Here is a 20,698-nt window from a genome sequence, read left to right as displayed (position 1 = left end):
AAGATGTGCAATTTAAAAAGATTCCTATTACCATTTATATATTAGATATGCTTCATGTCCATGCATTTCCCCTTTTCTCCTTATTTAGCTGACAGATTAAGTGTTAGGATGTGTTTACCTGGACAAGGCAAATACTTTGTTCATTCTAAGCTTATATATAAGGAGCAGGAGAGAGCGGGTTTGAACTACATATCATAAACACCCTTTTAAATACAGTATTGGTGTTGGTTACATTTAGCATATGCAGGTGAGATAGATAGATAGATATTGATGTTAATTTCTTAGATTTCAGATTAAATGCTAAAAGTTGTAAATATTTATGAACTAACCTTTTCCAGGGATTCACTCTGCAAGTCCTCTAGGCTACTTGACATTTTTTTCTCTGGAACCCTTAAAGTACAAAATGATGTTTGGAAAATTAAAAAAACAAACAAAAAAAAACCACAATAACAAATGCAAAATAATGTTGGTAGATTTGTAGAAATTGCAAAAACTGGCAAAATCATCTGTAGATTACTGAGGAAATGTTCTGTAGATTTCAGTTAATCCCGGTGATAAATTGTCAAGGCTATTCCCCACTCTGGCACAATGAATGTAAAAGTGGGGGGCCCACAAAGCAATCCCATATCCTGATCTCTACAGGCTTTGGTACAAAAACTCCCCCCAAAATCCTAATACCCAGATTTTGGGGAATCCACTGCCACCATAAAGTGCTTTTGAACACACAAACGGGGTGGACACTTGAAACCAACCCTAGCGCACCCCAAGCTCTTTTCTCTAAAGAGCTTGAAAAGAAAAGAGAAAATACAAACTGCAGTCTGTGATGCTGTCCCCTCGTCAGAGACATGCAGATCTCACAGACAGACTTTCCAGGACACAGAAATGAACCAATACCAGGTTAATTAAAAGAAGAAAAAACTTTTATTATTAAAACAAAACTCCTGTTACAAGCATAGTTGGAATGACTTGATGCTAAGAGCCACCAATTTATATACTCATGGAGGATTTCCCCATGGGTCAAAACTTAGTTGTAAAAGAGAGGAAAAACTATTTCTAACAGCACAGACATCAGATCCAAATTCCCAACTCAGAAAACAATAAAACCTGATGGATTTATCTAGACTTTACCCTACTTACACATTATGAAGAGTCTTTTTCTTGGAGAGAGACATGACTTCTGTCTCCCTCAGTATCTAGAGAGCAAACTCTGGCTTAGAGAGAAAGGAGGGAAAACCCCCCAAATTCCTTTGTCTCAGTTTGAAATCCCTAACTTCATTTCTATTGGCTGACCACTATCTGGCTAGGTACACGGAAATATTGTTCTTACCTACTTCTGGCTTCCAAGGTTTCCTCATGTTGGGAAATAAGGTTAGTTGCAAGAACTGGAATGCTTCCACTGTTAATCAGAATAATATAGCTTATTGTAAGTATTATGTGCTACGTACATCTCTTAATCAATGACATTGCTAAGTCAGCCCTGAATGCATACATAACAAGCAGTATGTCCTCATCTGACCCCATATTGTTAACTTTATAGGAACATGCAAGATTAAATGTTAATCTCTGAATTGGTTAGTTAGTCCCAGGGCAGTTTACAAAACAAGAGTCTTACCTGATATCCAGAGTCTTTTGTGGGAGTAGAGAGTCCATAGTTGGTGACAATTCTCCCAGAGGTACCTATCAAAAATATGAGTCCCAGTTTGTGATTCTAGCCCATATGTGTTTGAATCTGAAAACTAACCCACCAAACACACATACACGCACACAAATACACACACACAACTAATTAACCCAGAGAAATTCGGCCCTGAGTGATATTCTTGCAACCGAAGTGTGATCAGTCGTATAGAGTATCTCTGATATGGTGGGGTCAAAAAAATAATTTAACCCTACACAATGTTTTTATTAAATACCTCTGGTTTAAGTAAGTCTGCTTGAGGCTTATTCACGGGATTCCACTTCTTCAAATTTGCCTCAGGTTCCTCTTCACTGCTGCCAGACAAAATTCTCTCTGAAGAGCCTGGATGGTTTGAAGATAGAAATGCTTAAGTAGGCTAACAGGCCATATGAACATTTGATTGGATCTTATATATTCTTTCTGCTTATAAAAGCAATTGTCTCATACGGTATTTTAAAGGGAGATTTTAAAAGGGAGCATTATATCTATATGTAAATAAAACAAACTAAACATTATTATTATTAAGTAAATACATTTAAAAAACAACAAATGGTCAGGTAGCACTTTATAGACTAACAAAACATGTAGATGGGATCATGAGCTTTCATGGGCACAGCCCACTTCTTCAGATTATTATTATTTTGCTTATTTGCCACTGGAGATGCTACATTTCTCTTACTAAAAGGCACATGTGTTAGAATCCGCACTCTCCCATCACAATCCAGTTTCTCGTACTTCATTGCAAAGTGAATATGATGGCAATTATTTAAATGCAGAAATGTACCTGGAAATTCTGGTACTTAGAATCCAATATAATTTCATCCTGACACAGAATATAAGTAATGATGACCAATAATGATGACAGATCAACAGAACATCTCTCATTCATTTTTCTATGATCCAGCCTCTCCATCTACAGAGTGCACTTTTTAAACACACCACTGCCCAATCACCAAGCCTCTGAGGCCCTCTTCTTGCACCCTAAGTTGAAGATGCTGCACAGAATTAACAAATATTTCCAGCTTTCAAATGACTTTAGTGACAAAGTATTTAAGCCAGGCATGTCCAAAGTCCAGCCCGCGGGCCAATTGCGGCCCGTGTTCTGGTTTAATACGGCCCCCCAGGTAATTTGGCAATATCTATCTTTTATGGCCCCCAACGAATCCATATGTATTGAGATGAATACATTGTAAAATCTCAATTAATGTCAGTTGGTCTAAATCAGTTATAAATATATTTGGACACAACATGTATACTTGGTGTTATGTTCCTGTTCATATTTTTTGAACTTAAAAGTTGACAGACAACCTTTATTACCAATAATATGTAATGTACTTTACAATGTTCCTGACATATATTTCAGCTTCCTGGATTTTTTTTTCATCTGGCCTTCAGATATGAAAGGCAGAGTGATTTAACACCTGTTTAGATTTGTCATCCATGTGACTAAATGAAAAGTATGCCGTTTGCAATAAACTTTGCATAAAATAGTTAATTTGCATTTAATTTTAATGGTTCAAAGAATGTCAGGCAAAATGGTCGGCCCTCACGCATGTTCACTTCATCAAATCTGGCCCTCTTTGAAAAAAGTTTGGACACCCCTGATTTAAGCTAACTCATAATGAAATAAATCTGCGGCATATGGCAAAGCAGCATTTAACACCGACACAGAAGCCTACATGGTAGATGTGTGGAACTGGAAAGTAAATCTGAATCAGAGGCTGAAGTGGAAGAAGAGACACCATCCTCAGCACTCAGGGGCTGGAAAAATCACCTCTCTTTCTGAATTATACTCTCTTCAAGGCATTTGAGTAGAGGCAAAGTTTCCTTAGAGATTCAACCTATTATAACGCCTAATTTCAGTAACTGCTGCAGAAATATAAAAAGCATAAAATTACAGCCAACTCTTGGCTTACAACTTGTTCAAGGAGTGTCTGAAGAGATCTTGTGCATCTGTGTGGCTTTACAAAGACAGATAAATGGCATAATATTGAAGCAGAATGTGCAGTACTTTAAGGGCACATCTACACAGAAGCATTATTCCAGAATAATGGAGGTTATTCTGAAAGGGTATGTCTACACTACCCTCCTAGTTCGAACTAGGAGGGTAATGTAGGCATACTGCACTTGCAAACGAAGCCCGGGATTTGAACGAGGTGTAACGGTAGTTCGGAATAGGAAGCCTAGTCCGAACTACCTAGTTCGAGCTGCACGGGGTTCGAACCAGCGGGGTTTTAAAAATGGCGGCTCCCCGCTTATGCAAATGAAGCCTGGGAAATTCAAATCCCAGGCTTCATTTGCAAGTGCGGTATGCCTACATTACCCCGCTAGTTCGAACTAGCGGGGTAGTGTAGACATACCCAAATATAGTAGCCCAATGTCTGTGACTCTGTAACGCTGAAACGCAGGCTGTTGCCTCTAGGCAGCGATGTTGCCTCCTGCTGTGGCGCTCGGCTGACTTCTGCGCTGCTCATCCGGGTTGCCATGGGGCAGCCCAAATGGCCACTTGCTCCTCCATGGTGGCCTGGCTGAGCAGCACAGAAGTCAGCCGAGTGGCACGGTGGGAGGCAAAGAGAGGTGGGGCAGTGATGTGCGGTGTGACAGAAGCTCCAGGCCCTGCCCTATGGCTGTGAACATCACTGCCCCACCCCCAGCGCCTCCCGCAGTGGCATTTGGCTGACTTTTGCGCTGCTCAGCCGGGCTGCCACGTGGGAGCAAGTGGCACAAGCGACAGTGCAGGACGCGGAGCTCGGAGCCCAAGTGGCTGTTTGGGCTCTGCAGTCCCCTGAGAGGCAGGAATGGGAGGAGAAGAGAAAGAGAGAGACAGAGAGAGAGGCAGGAGACGGAGGATAGCTGAGGGGGGGGGGAGGCAGTAGGCAGAGGAGAGAGAGAGAGACGGAGCGAGAGACCGGAGGCTCAGGAGAGAAGACCGACATGGAGGAGAGACCTGAAAATCTCATCTTATGACGGGCTAATTGTCTAGTTCTGAAATAACTGTGATCATCTACACAGCAAGCCCGTTATTTTGAAATAATTTCAAAATAATGGGAGTCTTATTCTGGATTCTGTAATCCCTCATTCTGTGAGGAATAGGTCTACTGCGAAATAGCTATTTTGGAATAGTGCAAGTGTAGACAGAGCAGATGAAGTTATTTCAAAATAAGAGCCTCCAGGAAATCCCACGGGTGCCCTGCTGGCTGCTCTGTCCACATTCCTCAGAACTCTGTAGCTTCCCTTCCCTGTCAGCCCTTAAAGCTGCAGCCTCAGGGGAAAGTATGTGTGGCACATGGCAGGCCCTGAAAATCCTGAGCCATCCAGCAGCTGCCATACCAGTTCTTTCTGCCACCATGAGCACCTCCATTGTTCCCGCTGAGCCCTCCACAGCTGAAAGGGAGCCAGCAGCCAGCTCCCAAGAATGTGCCTGGAGATGGAAGAAGGGCGCACCTGCCTGGTCTGGCACAAAGAAGGCAAACCTCCAGGATGTCTGCACCAGGCACAGGAATGCAAATGTCTATGGCCGGATGGCCGATAGCCTGGCCACCTAGGGCCACATGCTCACCTAGGAGCAGACATGCATGAAAGTATAAGAACTAAGGCAGGCCTATGCCAAGGCCAGGAAGTGCACCTCCTGCTCTGGGGCGGCACTGCAGGCCTGTCCTTACTACTCACGACTCCACCAAATCCTGGGGAGGGTGAATCAGTGCCTTCACCCCCTGCTTGTTGTGGACTCAGGGCTGGAGACACCAAGGGGCACAGCTGGCAAGGAGGAGAAGGGGGAGGGATAGCTCAGTGGTTTGAGCAGTGACCTACTAAACCCAGGATTGTGAGTTCAGTTCTTGTGGAGGCGATTTGGGGCAAAAATTTGTCAGGGATGGTACTTGGTCCTGCTGTGAAAGCAGGGGACTGGACTTGATGACCTTTCAAGGTCCCTTCCAGTTCTAGGAGATAGGAAATCTCCATTAAAAAATTAAGGAGGAGCTGGATGAGGCCAGCACCAGCTCAATGCCTGCCAGCCAGGAGGTCATGCTTATTTTGGAGCCATCATCTGAAGCCAGGGAAGGCCCCTCAGGTGACCATCATCACTGTCCCTAGACACACACGGGTGGAGGCTGTCGTGATGAGGGGCAGCCACACACTCCTTGCTTGGCCTCCTCGGTCTGGGGATTGCACAGCAGCTTGTACACACCGGTGCACGTAGAGTGCCAGTCTGAGGCACACCCCCAGGAGGCTGCAACAGAGGACCCTTGTGCTCTGGCTGACAGGGTGTCTGGACAGGCCTGCCTTACTCCCAACACCATGGCGAGACACCTTCACCCACCCTCCACAAGCCACCACTAAAAGGAGCCTGGGAACATGCAGACACAAACACACACACACACACACACACACACACACACGAGTGCTGCACATGGCACATGAACATGCCCACACTCTTGAGGCAGCATCCGCTCCCGGGGACAGCGCGACAAGCCAGAGGAGCATCTGTGTTCACACACACCTCCATCCCCACCATCCATTGGCCTTTCTCCCATGTGCAGTGTAGACGTGCCCTAAAATTTCCGACCAAGACAGCTGTTCTCTCAAGGCCATACTGTGACAGAAGTGAAATGTTAGAAGGCATTGTTATTGTTGATAGCAGATGTACACTTAGTAACTTACAGCAAGATATGCAGTACATTTTTAGGTTTCTCTGCCATAAGCATGTAAGTCTAAAGATAATGTTAAATAATGTGAATTCCACCCAGATGGTATGAACTGTAAAACAGTTGCTTCTTAATACCACTATCTTTTACTAGCTGATCTATATAGCTTATGATCACTAAAAGACAAAAGAAACCTATCTTCAACAATGCAGTTGGAAGAAAAGGATTTATATTTATTAATGGACATGAGACATGAGTGGTGGTTAAAATAGAAATTATGCAGTTTGTAATGTGTTTTCTTTTGCTTTACTGTGAGCTACTTATGTATTTTGCAAGAAGATCTGCCTTTGAACATGCTTCCCCATATAACTAACCCATTTTTTTATAGGAAAAAACCCAACCGTCAGCAAGTGCCCCACAACATAACTAGAAACAGCCCTAAAAACCAAGATAGACCCCTAGAACAGCTCCAATCTTAGGATCTTCCACTGAACAATCTTTTCAATTCTTTGGTGGTACTTCAGAAAAAGTTTACTCTGGTGCAAATACCCAAAGTATAATACTATAATACCAGATATACATCTCTATATATAACATAGGAGCTGTGAAAGCTCTGAACTATGTTCACCTGAGAAAATTCCTAATTCTGGAGAAAACAAGGTATCTGGTCAACTTATTTTTCACATTATTCTATACTTAATGATTTTAAAATGTTTTAAAGTTTCAGAGGGGGAGCCGAGTTAGTCTGTAACAGGAAAAAACTTAAAAAACAACAAATAGTCTGGTAGCACTTTAAAGACTAACAAATATGTAGATGGTATCATGAGCTCATGATCCTATCTACATGTTTTGTTAGTCTTTAAAGTGCTACCAGACTATTTGTTGTTTTTTAAGTTTTTCCAAATGTTTTGTATTTAATTATAGAACATAGCAAAAAGACTCTTAAGAGCTTCATTATGTCTCTGAAGTGCTACAATTATGAAAACAAAATACTGCCTAACAAAACAGATCTTATTCAGCTAATGAAAATGCATCACAGGTCAGAAAACATTAACATTGTTTTCAGCTCTTCTTTTGTCTTTCATGTCTGCTGAAGAAGAAGACTTCTCTGGCTGTTATGTTTACCTGCTCTTCAGATTGCATAATACTGTGTAACAAGAAGTAAAGGAATAATAATATAGGCAGACTCATCGGAGACTATATTACAGCTTATATGAGACCTTTCAAACCCAACCTAACACTGTAGGGCTGTGTCTACACTGGCATGAATTTCCGGAACTGCTTAAAACGGAATACTATTCTGTTTTCAGTTTTTCCGGAAAAGGAGCGTCTACATTGGCAGGCTGCTTTTCCAGAAAAGCCCTTTTTCCGGAAAAGTGTCTGTGGCCAATGTAGACGTGCTTTTCCGGAAAAGAGCCCCGATCGCCATTTTCACGATCGGGGATTTTTTTCCGGAAAAGACTACTGGGCTGTCTACACTGGCCCTTTTCCGGAACAGTGTTCCAGGATAAGGACTTATGCCTGAGCGGGAGCAGAATAGCTTTTCCGGAATAGCGGCTGATTTTGTACAGTAGAGCATCGTTGCTTTTCCGGAAATTCAAGGGCCAGTGTAGACAGCTCGCAGCTTATTCCGGAAAAGCGGCTGATTTTCCGGAATAAGTGGCCCAGTGTAGACACAGCCTATGTGTTAGAACAATGGTAGGTGGAGATACTGTCACACCTGCTTCCTTGAATTGATGTCTGTTATGTTCACAGGTTAGTACAATGGCTATCAGTACCACCGCTACAAAAACTGTCCCATCCTAACACGCGAAAACAACAAACTTAATGTTGTTTAATAAGATTTCTGATAGTGGCAATGGTACTAAATTAGGATTTGAGCCACAGCTCCCAGAAATCAATTGAAGACTCCCATTAATTTCAATGGGATTTGGATCAGCTCCTTTAAAAGTGCATTTTGTGATGCATTAAAAAAACAAAACAAATAGCTTTGCTTATGGTTGGTCTTACCTTCATGTTTCTGCTATTCTAAATGCAGACAGAATGGATGGCATTTACTACACTTGGTCTAATCAGATGGGCAGATATTTCATGGTAGATAAAATAGAATTTTGTTTATTAAAATGTCAATTAGCCTTCATTTTTCTGACTTTGGCAGTATGGTTATAATCACCTATAGAAAACTATTGCTACATGTACTGTGCTTTGCTGATGTCACAAGGACAGAATACTTCCTGGTTCATTTGGACTTGCATGCATTATTAACCTGTTTGGGTCAGAAGAGAGCCAGCAAACCTACTGTTGTTAACTGAGCCCTCGTGATGTAAACCGAAAAGTTATTTGATGTTGTCACAAAGTGTGGTTTCCTCCGGGCACATCCTCAGTTGTTGTAAATGATCTTAGCTCCCCTTACTTCAGTGAAGCTATGATATCAGAGGTAATCGAAAAGTGAGACCACAATCATAGAATCCTAGGGTATGTCTACATTGCATTCCTCCTTCGGAGCAGAGTGAAAACCAGTATTCAGGAAGACCAGACATCAAACATTATCCACAACACTTATTTTACCGTGAGCAGCTATCATTATCTCCTTCACCCTTCTGTACTGGCTTAGCAATGTCGTTAACTCCTCTATTCGACGGTCCTGTGAAAAAACATTAAAGGGAAATCATCTTCAAACAGCTAGATTTAATATCATTGTGTTTGAAGATATAGTTATTAATAATCTTCTACTAATAATAATGTGTATAACTTACTACTATATGTTATCTGTGATTCCTGGGGATTTGTCCCCCTTCTTAATAGGAATCATATCCAGAATCTCATGTCCCTTCTATAGAACATTTATTTTCTCCAGCTGAGTTCCCCATTATGTAAATCCTTACTTTGCCCACTTAAGGCCAGATTTTCAAAAATGGCTTAGCCTGCAACATTTCTTCCTAAAAATCTTTTGAAAAGTTGGCCACTTGTTTGAGAGATGCCTGTGGGGGAGCACTGAGTTCAGTCTGGCTTCAACTGTGGATGCCAAGTTCTTTTAAAAACCTGTCCTTCGTTTTCAGTCTCTTTTCTGCTGCTTTAACTGCACAAAGCCAATATAGTGGGGCTCAGTACTGGGCCCCCCATTGGCGTGGAAGAGCGGAGCAGAGTGAAAACCAGTACAGCAGGGTGAGGAGCTGGCCTCTTGGCTTGCCACTGGAGGTGTCTCCTCAAGGTGGACAATGCCTTTGGAGATTGGATAGGGAGTGATGAAAGACTCTACTAGGGCTGCCAACTTTCAAATCGCACAACACCATTGGCATGACTGCACCCCTGTTCACTCCATCTATATTGGCCACTACTCACCTATTTGAACATCTCTAAGGGTATGTCTACACTAGCTCATTAGCTCGAGCTAGGTAGGCAAATGAGGGCAACCAGAGTTGCAAATGAAGCCCGGGATTTAAATATCCCGGGCTTCATTTGCATGTTCCCGGGCGCTGCCATTTTAAAATCCCCCTTAGTCCAATCTCCGTGTCCGTGGCTACACGCGGCACGGAGTAGGTAGTTTGAATTAGAGATCCTAATTCGAACTACCATTACTTCTCGTTCCACGAACTACCTACTCTGTGCCATGGTAGCCGCGGGGGATTTAAAAATGGCGGCGCCCGGGAACATGCAAATGAAGCCCGGGATATTTTAATCCCGAGCTTCATTTGCAACTCCGGTTGCCCTCATTTACCTAGCTAGCTCGAACTAACGAGCTAGTTTAGACATACCCTAAATTCAGTTTCAGATTCAGAGGTGAATGCCAGCTCTCTGTGTATTGCAGAATCTAGACTGCCCTCCTGATTAAGATTCTGGAATGGACAGCCACATAAGACATAGGGATGTGAATGACTAGTCGACTAGCAAATGCTTCTCAGATAGCCAGTCGACTAGTCAACCCCCCCTCCTTCCCTTGCTGCCTCTATCGGAAAGAGGCAGCAAGGTGAGGAGAGACAGAGGTGCTTCAAAGCAAGCCAATTAGCTGAAATTTTACATCCCTAAAAAGATAGTGGCTGAAGGGCTGCAAATATGAATCCAGTCCGTGAGACTAGAAAGTGAGCAAAGATATCTCAGAAGCAAACTGTTCCACAGTCTTGCAACAGCTCTGCCAAAAGACAATGCCATGTGTTTAATTGTCCAGATATAAATTTTGGCTTTTTAAACAGCAAAGTCTGTTATAAGACAAATTCATTTATGAGGTGCTCAATTTTCTAGAATTATCTTTTGACCTTTCAGTGTTCCCGGTCCCACATGAGGGTATGTAGTAAGAGGTTACTTGCCCATACCTCACATCTACATGTGCAAACAACTTCCTAAAGTACAGGCTGGCCTGCCCATTGCTATTTTTGTGCCCTACTGATAATTTTCTTGAAAACTCAATTACAAATCCCAAACTTTAATTTTTATTTATTTTTTGGTATTTATTTTGATAGAGGCAGCAACATGGGGTGGGATGGGGAGAAGGGAAGAGCTGGTGCACCAGCTTTGCCTCCCTCCACCCGCTGCCTCTGTGGGAGGTAGCAAAGGGGGGGCAGGCAGCTCCATAGGAGCCAATATTCAGGGGGAGCTGGCTTGAAAGCCATCTCGCTACATGTACCGGCTCCCACCTGCCCCTCCTCACCCTTCGCACTGCTGCCTCTCTATCAGAGGTAGCAGTGTGGGGGTGGGGTGGGGTGGGATGGGTGGCTCCATGGGATCCAGTGCTTGTGGGGAGCCAGCTTAAATGCAGGCTCTTCCTGGGCACTGTCTGCCATCGGGCACTGCTTGCTGCCTCTGATACAGAGGCAGCAAGTGGGTGGAGTGCATATATTCAACAGGATTAACTGATAAGACCAGGCTTATCAGTTAATCATGTAACCAACTACACCCTGACATCCCTATCCATAACCCTGGATCTCTATTTCCCAGGCAAAAGAGCTCCCATATGAGAATCTGAGGGACTTTAAAGATGCTGTAGTTGGGGCTGGTAGAGAAAGGCAGCATCTCTTTTTCAAGGTTAGATCTATAGGTCCCATGACCCCATACAACACTAGGCAACTCACGGTGATGGTGGCATTTTAGAGCAGTGGTCCCCAGTGCGGTGCTTGCGGGCACCATGGCACCCGCTGGAGCATTTATGTGTTCCCACCGAGTGGCATGGGCTAGCCCAAGCCATTCTTGCACCCCGGACTCCAGGACCGCGGTGCATGCACAGCCCGTGCCCCAGGCGCGCAGCACATGCACAACCCCACCCCTGGGTGCCCGGCAGCCCCAAAAAGTTGGGGACCACTGTTTTATAGCATTGCAGAGATGCAATAAACGATACCTTCTAGACACACCTCCATTATTACCGCAAAGGAGCAAGTTAGTCCCAACCATTGCCTCACCTTTTCTCCATTTGCAACTAGCAATGATTCCATTCCTATCTTCAATCGCTGAACTTCTAGATCTAAAATAGTTTTAAAATGTTAAGAGAAAAATGTCATTGTATGTAACCTAGATTAAGTCATTTCTGTTCTGTTCTATTTAGAGTCTTATATAGGGCCCATCACTGGGACATCTAAGTGCCCAGAATATTAAAATATTAAATAGTAACATTTAACTGGGACAATCACACTTTTTAGAAGTCTCTTCAGCTACAAATGATTTAGTTTGGCCACTTTCTCTTATCTTAAAGGTGCTATGCACAATGAAAACTATATAATGGTTTTTGTTTTATACATTTTATTTTCCTAAAACTTTGGGTTGAAAAGATTTGACTCCCGTTTCCCTAGAGATTTGAGAGGTTCTTTTATGTCATATTTAAGGAAATATTTTTAAAAGAAATTACCTTCAAGCTGGGGATAATGATCTATAGCTTACATGAACTGTGGTTAAAGAATATTTATGAAACCTATAGTTCAACAACAACAAATCATAAATCAGAAAGCCTGACATTATGCAGTAAGTAATCCTTAATGTCTTTACTGCACAAGGAAAAGTTTTCTGTGGACTCCAGAATCTATTAAAAACTTTCTAAATTTGAATAATTGAACAAAATATTTGGTAAAAATGTCAACAGCAAATACAGAGCTGTACCACACATATCACAATTTTTGCAATGCAAGATTTATAGGTTATTTATTAAACCATACAGGTAAAATTTGCTCATCATCACAAATCTGTATTTCTGGAAATTTACAAAGCTTTGACTGGATTTCATAACTAGCCATGGCCAAATCTGCCATCCATGTTTTCCATGTACATGTTTTCCACTGACTCTCCCACATCCTCTTTTGTAGTAACCAAATGTAGATAATTAAGTAGAGCCTAAAAATATTTTATCGGTTGTAGTTTCCATGCAAGGCACACACTCCTGGACATTTTTAAATTGATGTATTTGGTTTACAAAGAATTGTGCTACCAGTTCTCAAAGTCACTGATGGAAATAGGAAAAAATGAGAGTTGAAAAAGGCAGTATTAATAAATTTTTATGACAAATAGTTTAAGGTTGAACATTCAACTTCACATTCAAAGTGTCTGTGCATACTTTAATAATTAATTTCAGTTAGTTATTGCCAGTTCCATGCATTCTGCAATGATTGGCTATGACTAATATATTTACAAACATTTAAATGAAGATTTTGCAAACATGTTTCTCATGCAGAAAACAGCACTTAGTCTACATATGAGATGCACTAATGTAATTAAATCAAACCAAATACAAAAAGCAGCAAGCAGTGATCAAGCAATCAGACGGATTTAAAAAGAAAGTTGCTTTTTAAAGAAAAGCTTTAAAAATCAACTTGGAATTAATTGTAATTCATCATTATTGGACTTCAAAAGGAACAGTGTCAATATATTTTAATAACTTTTAAAACAAACTTCATTCCTGCTGTTTGTAGTAACCCCAAACAAGTCTGAATGAAAATCTATTTCTTTATCAAAATGTTATCCCTTATTTACTTCAGTGGTGAAAAGAAACATGTTTTCCAAAGAAAACTATCTCCCCAAAATCACAAAGACAAAAGTGAAAATGACACATGCAGTTTACATGCAATACAAAAAGTGAAGGTTGAATATAGGGCCTGTTAACCTTGACAGTGTCCTTTTAAAGTCCAGCTATTTGATTTATCAACCTACAACATTTCATCCATATTTGTTTGACGTGATAAATCAGACTCAAGCTTTAAGCAGAGCTAATAGCTGTTTGCTTCCTGCAAACCATGAAATAACTCTCTCATATACATTATGGTAAAGCAGCTGAATGGAGAAAGATATTACATTATTGCTGCAGAAGTGCATTTTAGCTATAATTTGTGTGAAAATGAACATTAAGAAAATGCCAAAAGAGAATCTCAAGGCTTACGTTTTTCTTTTAGCCTTCTCCTATATAGTTCCTCTACAATGGTAAATGGTAAAAGTCAAATAAAGTTTGTAGAAAAAGCACACATTAGATACTGTATGGCAATTCAGTCAGAATATGCATTCAAGCATAAGAGACATCTTGTAACACTCAGCATGCATAAGCTCAACAGATGGACTAGCATCAAACAGTCCTAATATGGTGAGAGCCCTTCCTGAATCAGCATTCACTCCTAATGGAACATACAACAGCAAACGGCTAAATTGTCTCCTTTGCCTCTGGAAGAGCACACTCAATAGTACTCCTTGGAGCGGGGAGCAGTGGAGCCTTTAAGTATCATCTTTCCCTGCACCCTGGTATCTGATAGAAGCCGAGTGAGGTCAACACTCCAGGGAATGTTGGCTGAAAATGGAAGGGGACGAGGAAGGGGGACCAGGTCTTCTGTATAGCATTTTTCCCTATTAATAGCAAAGAATTACACAAGGAACACAGGGTAACAAATTATGATTTGGAATATTTGAATAGACAGGGGCAGCACATGGATATTGCTGGGAAGTAATTGTGATGCTGTATGATTGGAATATGACCAATGATATCATTAATATTGCCACTGTCAGACAACTGCAACAGATCTTGTACAGAGTGTGTCATGTAAGGTATCAATGGAAAAGTTACAATATATCAAATACTATTACACTAGAAGCATCTCTATCTTGCCTCTGTTCTACTCTTGTCTCTGGACTATGGTATTACCTGAAAAGGAGCATTCTAACAGTGGATGGAGGGCCTTCAAATCTTTTGACAGTTACCAGAGACTTTACAAGGCAGCATTTTGTAACATTATTACTTCATACCGCATATAAGAATTCTGCAATAATTGTAAGTATTTGATTTCCTTAACCATTTAAACTCTCTTTTCTTTTATCTTATAAATAAACTTTTAGATAAAAGGCACTAAAGCACTGGCTACAGTGTAATTATATGTAAGATGTGAGTTATATATTGCCCTTAGTATGAGCTGATCTCCGGATATTAGAAGAACCCTTTGTTTGATTATATTGGTTTTAAATAACCACTTTTATAATCTAGTAAAGGGGTTCTCAAACTGCATTCCACCTCCATTCCTCTCTGTCAACAAAGTTACTAAATGAACCTGGGTGGGGAGTCAGAGTCTGAGCCCCACTGCCCCAGTGAGAGAAGAGGGAGATGCAGATTAAGTCCTGCTGCCCCAAGTGGGGCAGAGCTCAGGCTACAGTTTCAGTCCTGTGTCCCAAGTGGGGCAGAGCTCAGGCTACAGTTTCAGTCCTGTGTCCCAGCATGTCTAACACTGGCATTGGCTAGCCCATAAAAATGGGATCCAGACCCCCAATTTGAGAACCACTGGTCTATGGGTGGTGAAATAAGAGCTGGGATGCCTAAGGAGACTTCATTTTTAACTTCTTGTTAACCAGCGTGGGGAGACATAATTTACATTTGTTTCAATCTTGGTGTATCTAATAATAGAATAAGCATCAGTTTGGGGGTGAGTCTGCTCTGTTTCTTAGCTGTTTGTACTGAATATGGTATCACTCAGCTGTAACCTACTGAGGCACGATGACAGTGATAAACAACAGTTTTTTCTTTTAAAAACGGTAATTAGAAATACCCTTTCATGTAACTCGGAGATTAATACTTTACAAATATATGGCTACAAGGAATATTAAATAGTTCTTCAATTTAGAACAAAGTTCTCTGTGTTAGAAATGTTAGTGCTACATGGATGCCATATTCTCTTACATGGACTGTCAGTAGAGGAAAGTCTTCTCCCTGTCTCCTCACCCCCAAATCTTAGAATGCAGGACAGTCATATCTTCATACCTTGCTTTAAATGCTGGGCAGTGGATGCTTCACAGAACTGAAGACAAATATTTTCATTTCACCTTTGATTTCTTCCCCATCCATTCTTACCTCTTTCTGCAATTTCATTGTGTGCCGAGGTCCTGCAGAGCTGACTCTGTAGACGTTCAATTTCTGTATCTTTGAGAGCTAACTGCTCCTGAAGCTGAGCTATTTCAGCCTGAAAGAAGAGAAGTTCAGAATGCTACCTTCAGTGGATTTCCACCCATTCTGCATTCCCAAACAAAACTCAATGCACTTGACTTCAGGCCTCATATATACCTTTTAAAAATATTACAATCCTTAAAAATGCCACCTTTCCTGAAGGAAGGAAATACCTTTGACAGGAACTCACTATTATTATGCAGTGCTATTAGCTCTGCAAAGCAGGAAATGCTTTGCAGGGATGGCAGGATTTTAAGAATTCAGGACTGTACAGTCTGATCAAATGCAATCTTTGGTAAGTAATCTAGAAATAGGCGGAAAGCATTAAGGGTAGGTGTTATCCCAATAGTCTGTACAACGCTTTACTTGGCTAATAGTATCATGTTAAAAAAGAGCTCAGAGTCATTTGAAATAGATACTCCAAGACAGCAGAATGTTTTCCCAAACTTTCCCCACATTTTGGAAGATTATCATATATTTTTCTCCATAGGTATGCATCGCTTTTATTATGTTAATTGCAGTTCATAATAGATGTAGCTTCTAGCATTTTTGATAATATTTGTGTCCATCATATTAAAAAGCTAAATAATCAAACACAAGAAAAGTGTTCTGGTTTACTTCTACCAAGTCTGACCACTGCTCTTAGACATTTGGTAAAACTTGCTCTCTCTCTCTCTCTCTCTCCCTCTCTCTCACCTGCATCAGATATTTTAAATGAAAATTATAGCAGAAGTAATGCATGGGCTGAAAACCATTCATATGGATCAAAATAATAGTTAATTTACACTCATTAGAATTCAGGCTATTCTTATGATTATGTAAAATCTCACAGGCTTAAAATCTTAAAAATGGACTTGTCCAACTAACAATATTCATCTGAAAGCAGCCAGCGGTAACGCATTGGACTATTTGAGAAATCAGCATCATTTTTCAGATGTTAGAAGCACTTAAGCCTACCTAGGTGCATTTCCTCAAGTAAACATTTACTGTGATCTATCCTTGACATTTCACCTTGGGCGTAAAGACATTATATTTAAGAGAAACCCAAGATTTGACAGAAAAGAAGAAGAAAGATTTAGTGTAGTAGATGAAAACACATTTTGACATGGAGCAGGCAGCTGGGGGGCAGCAAAGGCTCATTATTTCTGCCAACAAATCCCCCCTCGAATATAGGAATTCAGCTTACTAAATATCTCTGAATGGTTACCATGCTTCTCAGTGACTAATCTGCTTTCTATAGCCCAGTCAGGCAGACATTTCACATTTTTATTTCAGGCATTGGAGCAACAGATAGACACAAGTGCAGACTTCCTAATAGCAAATTGGATTTGTCTCCTCCACACTCATCTTTCGCCTTTTACTCCGTGGCATGTCATCACCACAATTAATGTCCCTCTTTCTTTTCCTGCACTTACATTCCTTTCCAATCCCATATCTTCTTCCACTCATTTCTCTCTAGAAGTCTATTTCCTTCTTTCCCAACATCCTTCTCCTCTGTCCTCTGTCTCTAAAGATAATAAACACACCTTGTTTTGACAATACATTTATCAAAGACCTAGAAAGTTCATAGTCACTGTTTCAGAAGATGGGCTTCTTGTTGAGGAAATACACCCCGGTATTCACACTCTATACACTACTGCAATAATCTTTGTACTAGGGATGTAAGCTAAACTTATTGGGGTTGAGTTGAGTACTCGGCTACTTGTTTCCCCACGCCTTTGCTGCCTCTATATGCGAGGTGGCAAGGGGGAGGGGAACAGGAGCCAATGATGGGTGGAGCGGTCTTAAAAGCTGGTTCCCCACAGCACCGTCTCCACGGTTCTGCATGCTGCCTCTATGAGAGGCAGCAACGGGTGGATAGGGGAGTCTGCTGCGAAGCAGCCTCTGCCCGCAGTGGGCCAAGGCTGCTTTGGCAGCAGCCCCTGTTCACAGAGGCCTGGGCTGTTCTTGGTGGCTCAGGCTGTCCACAGACAGGGGCTGCTGCCACGAACAAGGGCTACTCAGTTCCAGCTCAGGCCGGCTCTGCAAAATGCATTGACTACATAATTAGACAAATATCCGCTCTTTAACACCCTCAGAAAATTCACAATTTGCTGAAAAGTCTTGTCCTGATAAACAATGTGTGGCAACAGTGCATGTAAAGTAATAAGATTCCCCATGTTCCAGACCTCACTGATCTGCCCAGGCAGAAGTCAGGTTTATCCTAAACAAAGGAAGGAATTTGTGTTTTCCTTAATTTGCAGCTAAGCAGCAAATAGAGTCATGGAGCAGGGAGAAAAAACAAACGAAGTTTAAACAGGTGAAAAAAAGAACCACAGGGATTATCCTACCCCATAGTGTCTTTCTCCTGATTTTCGGGTCATGTCCCCTACTCCAGAGTACAATGGCTATCTACTTTTTTCTTCTCACAAGTCGAGAATGAGTTGGGCAGGAGAGAGAAAAAGGGAAGGTTGGGGTGATTGTCCTTCTTTTTTTATCATTTCAGACTCCATCTTAACTTCACAAACCTCTTCCTGCCAAAAAATGGCTGCTTACCCAGGTGATTGTACAGCTGATTTTGTTGATACCTAGCTGAGGAGTCCCCACACAAATATGCATTAATAATATCACACAGCAGAATCTTAAAGTTACATACAATGTTGCCCCATATTTTCTCATGACAATCATGATCAGCAAATCAATAATGAAAACATGGAATAATATTGAATTTGGAACAGAATCCAACAGATACCTCCTCCCAGTTTGACAGCAAACAACTGATAATTACACTTTGAGCATGGTCTTTCAACTAGTTATGCATCCACATTATAGTAATTTCATATAGACCATAATTTCCTAGTTTGCTTATGAGAATGTCATGTGGGAGGGACTATGCCTAAAGTTTTACTAACAATCAAAATGTCTCACATCTGCTGTTATCCCCCCCCACACCACCATCCATTGGACCAGTAACTCTGTCAAAGAGTGAAATAAGATAATTCTGGAATGATTTGCTCTTCACAAATCCAAGTTGGCTACTACTTATTAACCTATTTCTGGGACCATACCCCTCCTCCATGAACTCTTGAAGATAATTACTAGCAATTTCAACATTGCTTCAGCCAGTTCATTAAGTACACTGTAGGGAATTTCATCAGGCTGGGCAACTTGAATACTTCCAAAATAGTATTTTATTTGGTTTTTCCCTATTTTGGCTTGCATTCCTTCCCCTTGTAATATTACAGTGCAAGCTTTGCTATCCAGCACTTTGTTAATTGGAAAATGCTGTTAACTGGCACTGCTGGCTGATGTCATGAGCAGGCGTCTCCTCCTTCTGGCCCTGACAGATGATGTCATCAGATAACACCTCCTCCCTAGCCTGCCTTGAGCTGGTGGGAGCTGGATTTCCAGGATCTCCAGCAAATTCAATTATCCAGCAACTCTCATTCCCCATGAGTGACAGACAATAAAGCTTTCACTGTAATTACAGCAAGCATCTAGTCACCTGAAATATTACAAACGCTAGTTTCTTACCTAATTTGAAATAATCATAGTGCCTGATCACACAAGAGGAAATGTACTCCTGTGAGCGGTCCTTTAGAGCTGACTGGGGACTATTCATAGAAGTATCATAACATGGAGGAAAATACTGTATTCTAACGAGCTTTCTAGTCTAGTAAGGAATGCCATAACAAGAACCAAAAGCTAGAAGCTGAAGCCAGAAAATTTAAATGAAAAGTAAGGCACAAATGTTTAACAATGAGGGTAATTAATCGCTGGAACAAACTTTAAAAAGAATTAATGAATTCCATCTATTGATGTCTTCAAATCAAGACTGGATGCCTTTCAAGGAGTATATGCTTTAGTCAAACACCAATAATTGGATTAAATACCTGAATAACTGGGTAAAATCCAAGATGATTCAATGCTCCAGTCTTGACTTAGACTCCATGAAAATTACTCATGTGTTACCAAAACAGCTCTGCATCCCTTCCTCCCCTTTTCATTGCTATCTGTCTATCTTTCAAGCTAGAGAATTTACTCCAGAAGCTAGTAATTGATATGGAAAGAGTAAAATAGAAAGCCTGAAAGGAAAGCTTGCTCATAAACAATTCCTTTGTTAGCTACAGGTAATATATTAGTTTTGGGAAAAAAAGAGAGAGAAGTGGGTGGCAGGACAAGTAAAATATCCCAGGTAAAAGAATAGTATATCTTTAAAGGCTAAATCTCTTATGCTCTAGTCAGTGAAACATATTCAATGTATATATAGCGGGGAGGGGGAGGGGGGAAAGGGGAGGAAAATTGTGATTATCCACTTCACAGTTGGAATAAGTCTGTCTTTTGTAAGTGGTGGATTTACTGCTTACTTTGGTTGCTTTTAATTTCCATTCATATTGGGTTCTTTCATTTTCCAGTTCTTCCACTTTAATTTTGAGATGTTTGAGTTCCTGAAGCAAACCCTACAAAAGAAAAAGATAAGAACACCTAAATGAAAGAGCTCAGCCAAGTGTTTTTTAACTAAGGATCCAAATTAAGACTCATGTATGGCACACTTCAATGAATGTGGAACCATCCATGCATAACTACTTTTCCTTGTTATTTGTGTACCCTACGTTACGCAAATGAAAGGTATTTTGATTTGCTATGTTATTAAATAGAATCCTTTCTGAAACTTTCCAGCTAAAGCTATGACTAACTTTGCTTGGTTATGAAGGGCTGATTCTGATGTATTCAGATGCATGAGTATAAAAGTGCTCAGGTCCACTTATATCCATGTTATATTGTACATTCAGAAGTTTTTTAATGAATCTGGAAGAGTGGCATGCTTCCTAAGAGTCTCTTGACATTCACTGAGGGGAAAAATCCCTGCTGTCAGATACTTAAAATACCTACAAACTCCAACAAATACCACAGAAGGGGCATTATTCAGCAGACAGGCACCATACACAAACAACACTTGACAGACAAATAAGGCTATGTCCCAACTCAGGGGAGCTGGTGAAAGAGACA

General features: G+C 41.0%; 1 protein-coding gene across 14 annotated transcripts in view; it reads right to left on the bottom strand.

The window, feature by feature from the left end:
* PPFIBP2 (PPFIB scaffold protein 2) overlaps positions 1–20,698 on the bottom strand; it is a 247,702-nt gene that overhangs the window by 36,873 nt on the left and 190,131 nt on the right. For 12 of the 14 annotated variants that reach the window (XM_075927828.1, XM_075927829.1, XM_075927826.1 and 9 more), the window contains 9 exons: positions 20,056–20,148; positions 15,617–15,725; positions 13,673–13,705; positions 11,712–11,773; positions 8,890–8,965; positions 1,914–2,020; positions 1,613–1,677; positions 1,328–1,396; positions 330–390 (listed from right to left, as the gene is read on the bottom strand). In XM_075927828.1, coding sequence (XP_075783943.1) covers positions 330–390; positions 1,328–1,396; positions 1,613–1,677; positions 1,914–2,020; positions 8,890–8,965; positions 11,712–11,773; positions 13,673–13,705; positions 15,617–15,725; positions 20,056–20,148 — 675 coding nt within the window. The remainder of the gene's footprint in view (positions 1–329; positions 391–1,327; positions 1,397–1,612; positions 1,678–1,913; positions 2,021–8,889; positions 8,966–11,711; positions 11,774–13,672; positions 13,706–15,616; positions 15,726–20,055; positions 20,149–20,698) is intronic. The other 2 variants (XM_075927831.1, XM_006125671.4) reach the window with 1 other exon arrangement.

The sequence above is a fragment of the Pelodiscus sinensis genome, chromosome 4, assembly GCF_049634645.1.
Source record: "Pelodiscus sinensis isolate JC-2024 chromosome 4, ASM4963464v1, whole genome shotgun sequence".
NCBI classification, from domain to species: Eukaryota; Metazoa; Chordata; order Testudines; family Trionychidae; genus Pelodiscus; species Pelodiscus sinensis.
The sequence above is the reverse complement of the archived record's forward strand: the minus strand, read 5'-3'. Positions and strand labels throughout refer to the sequence as shown.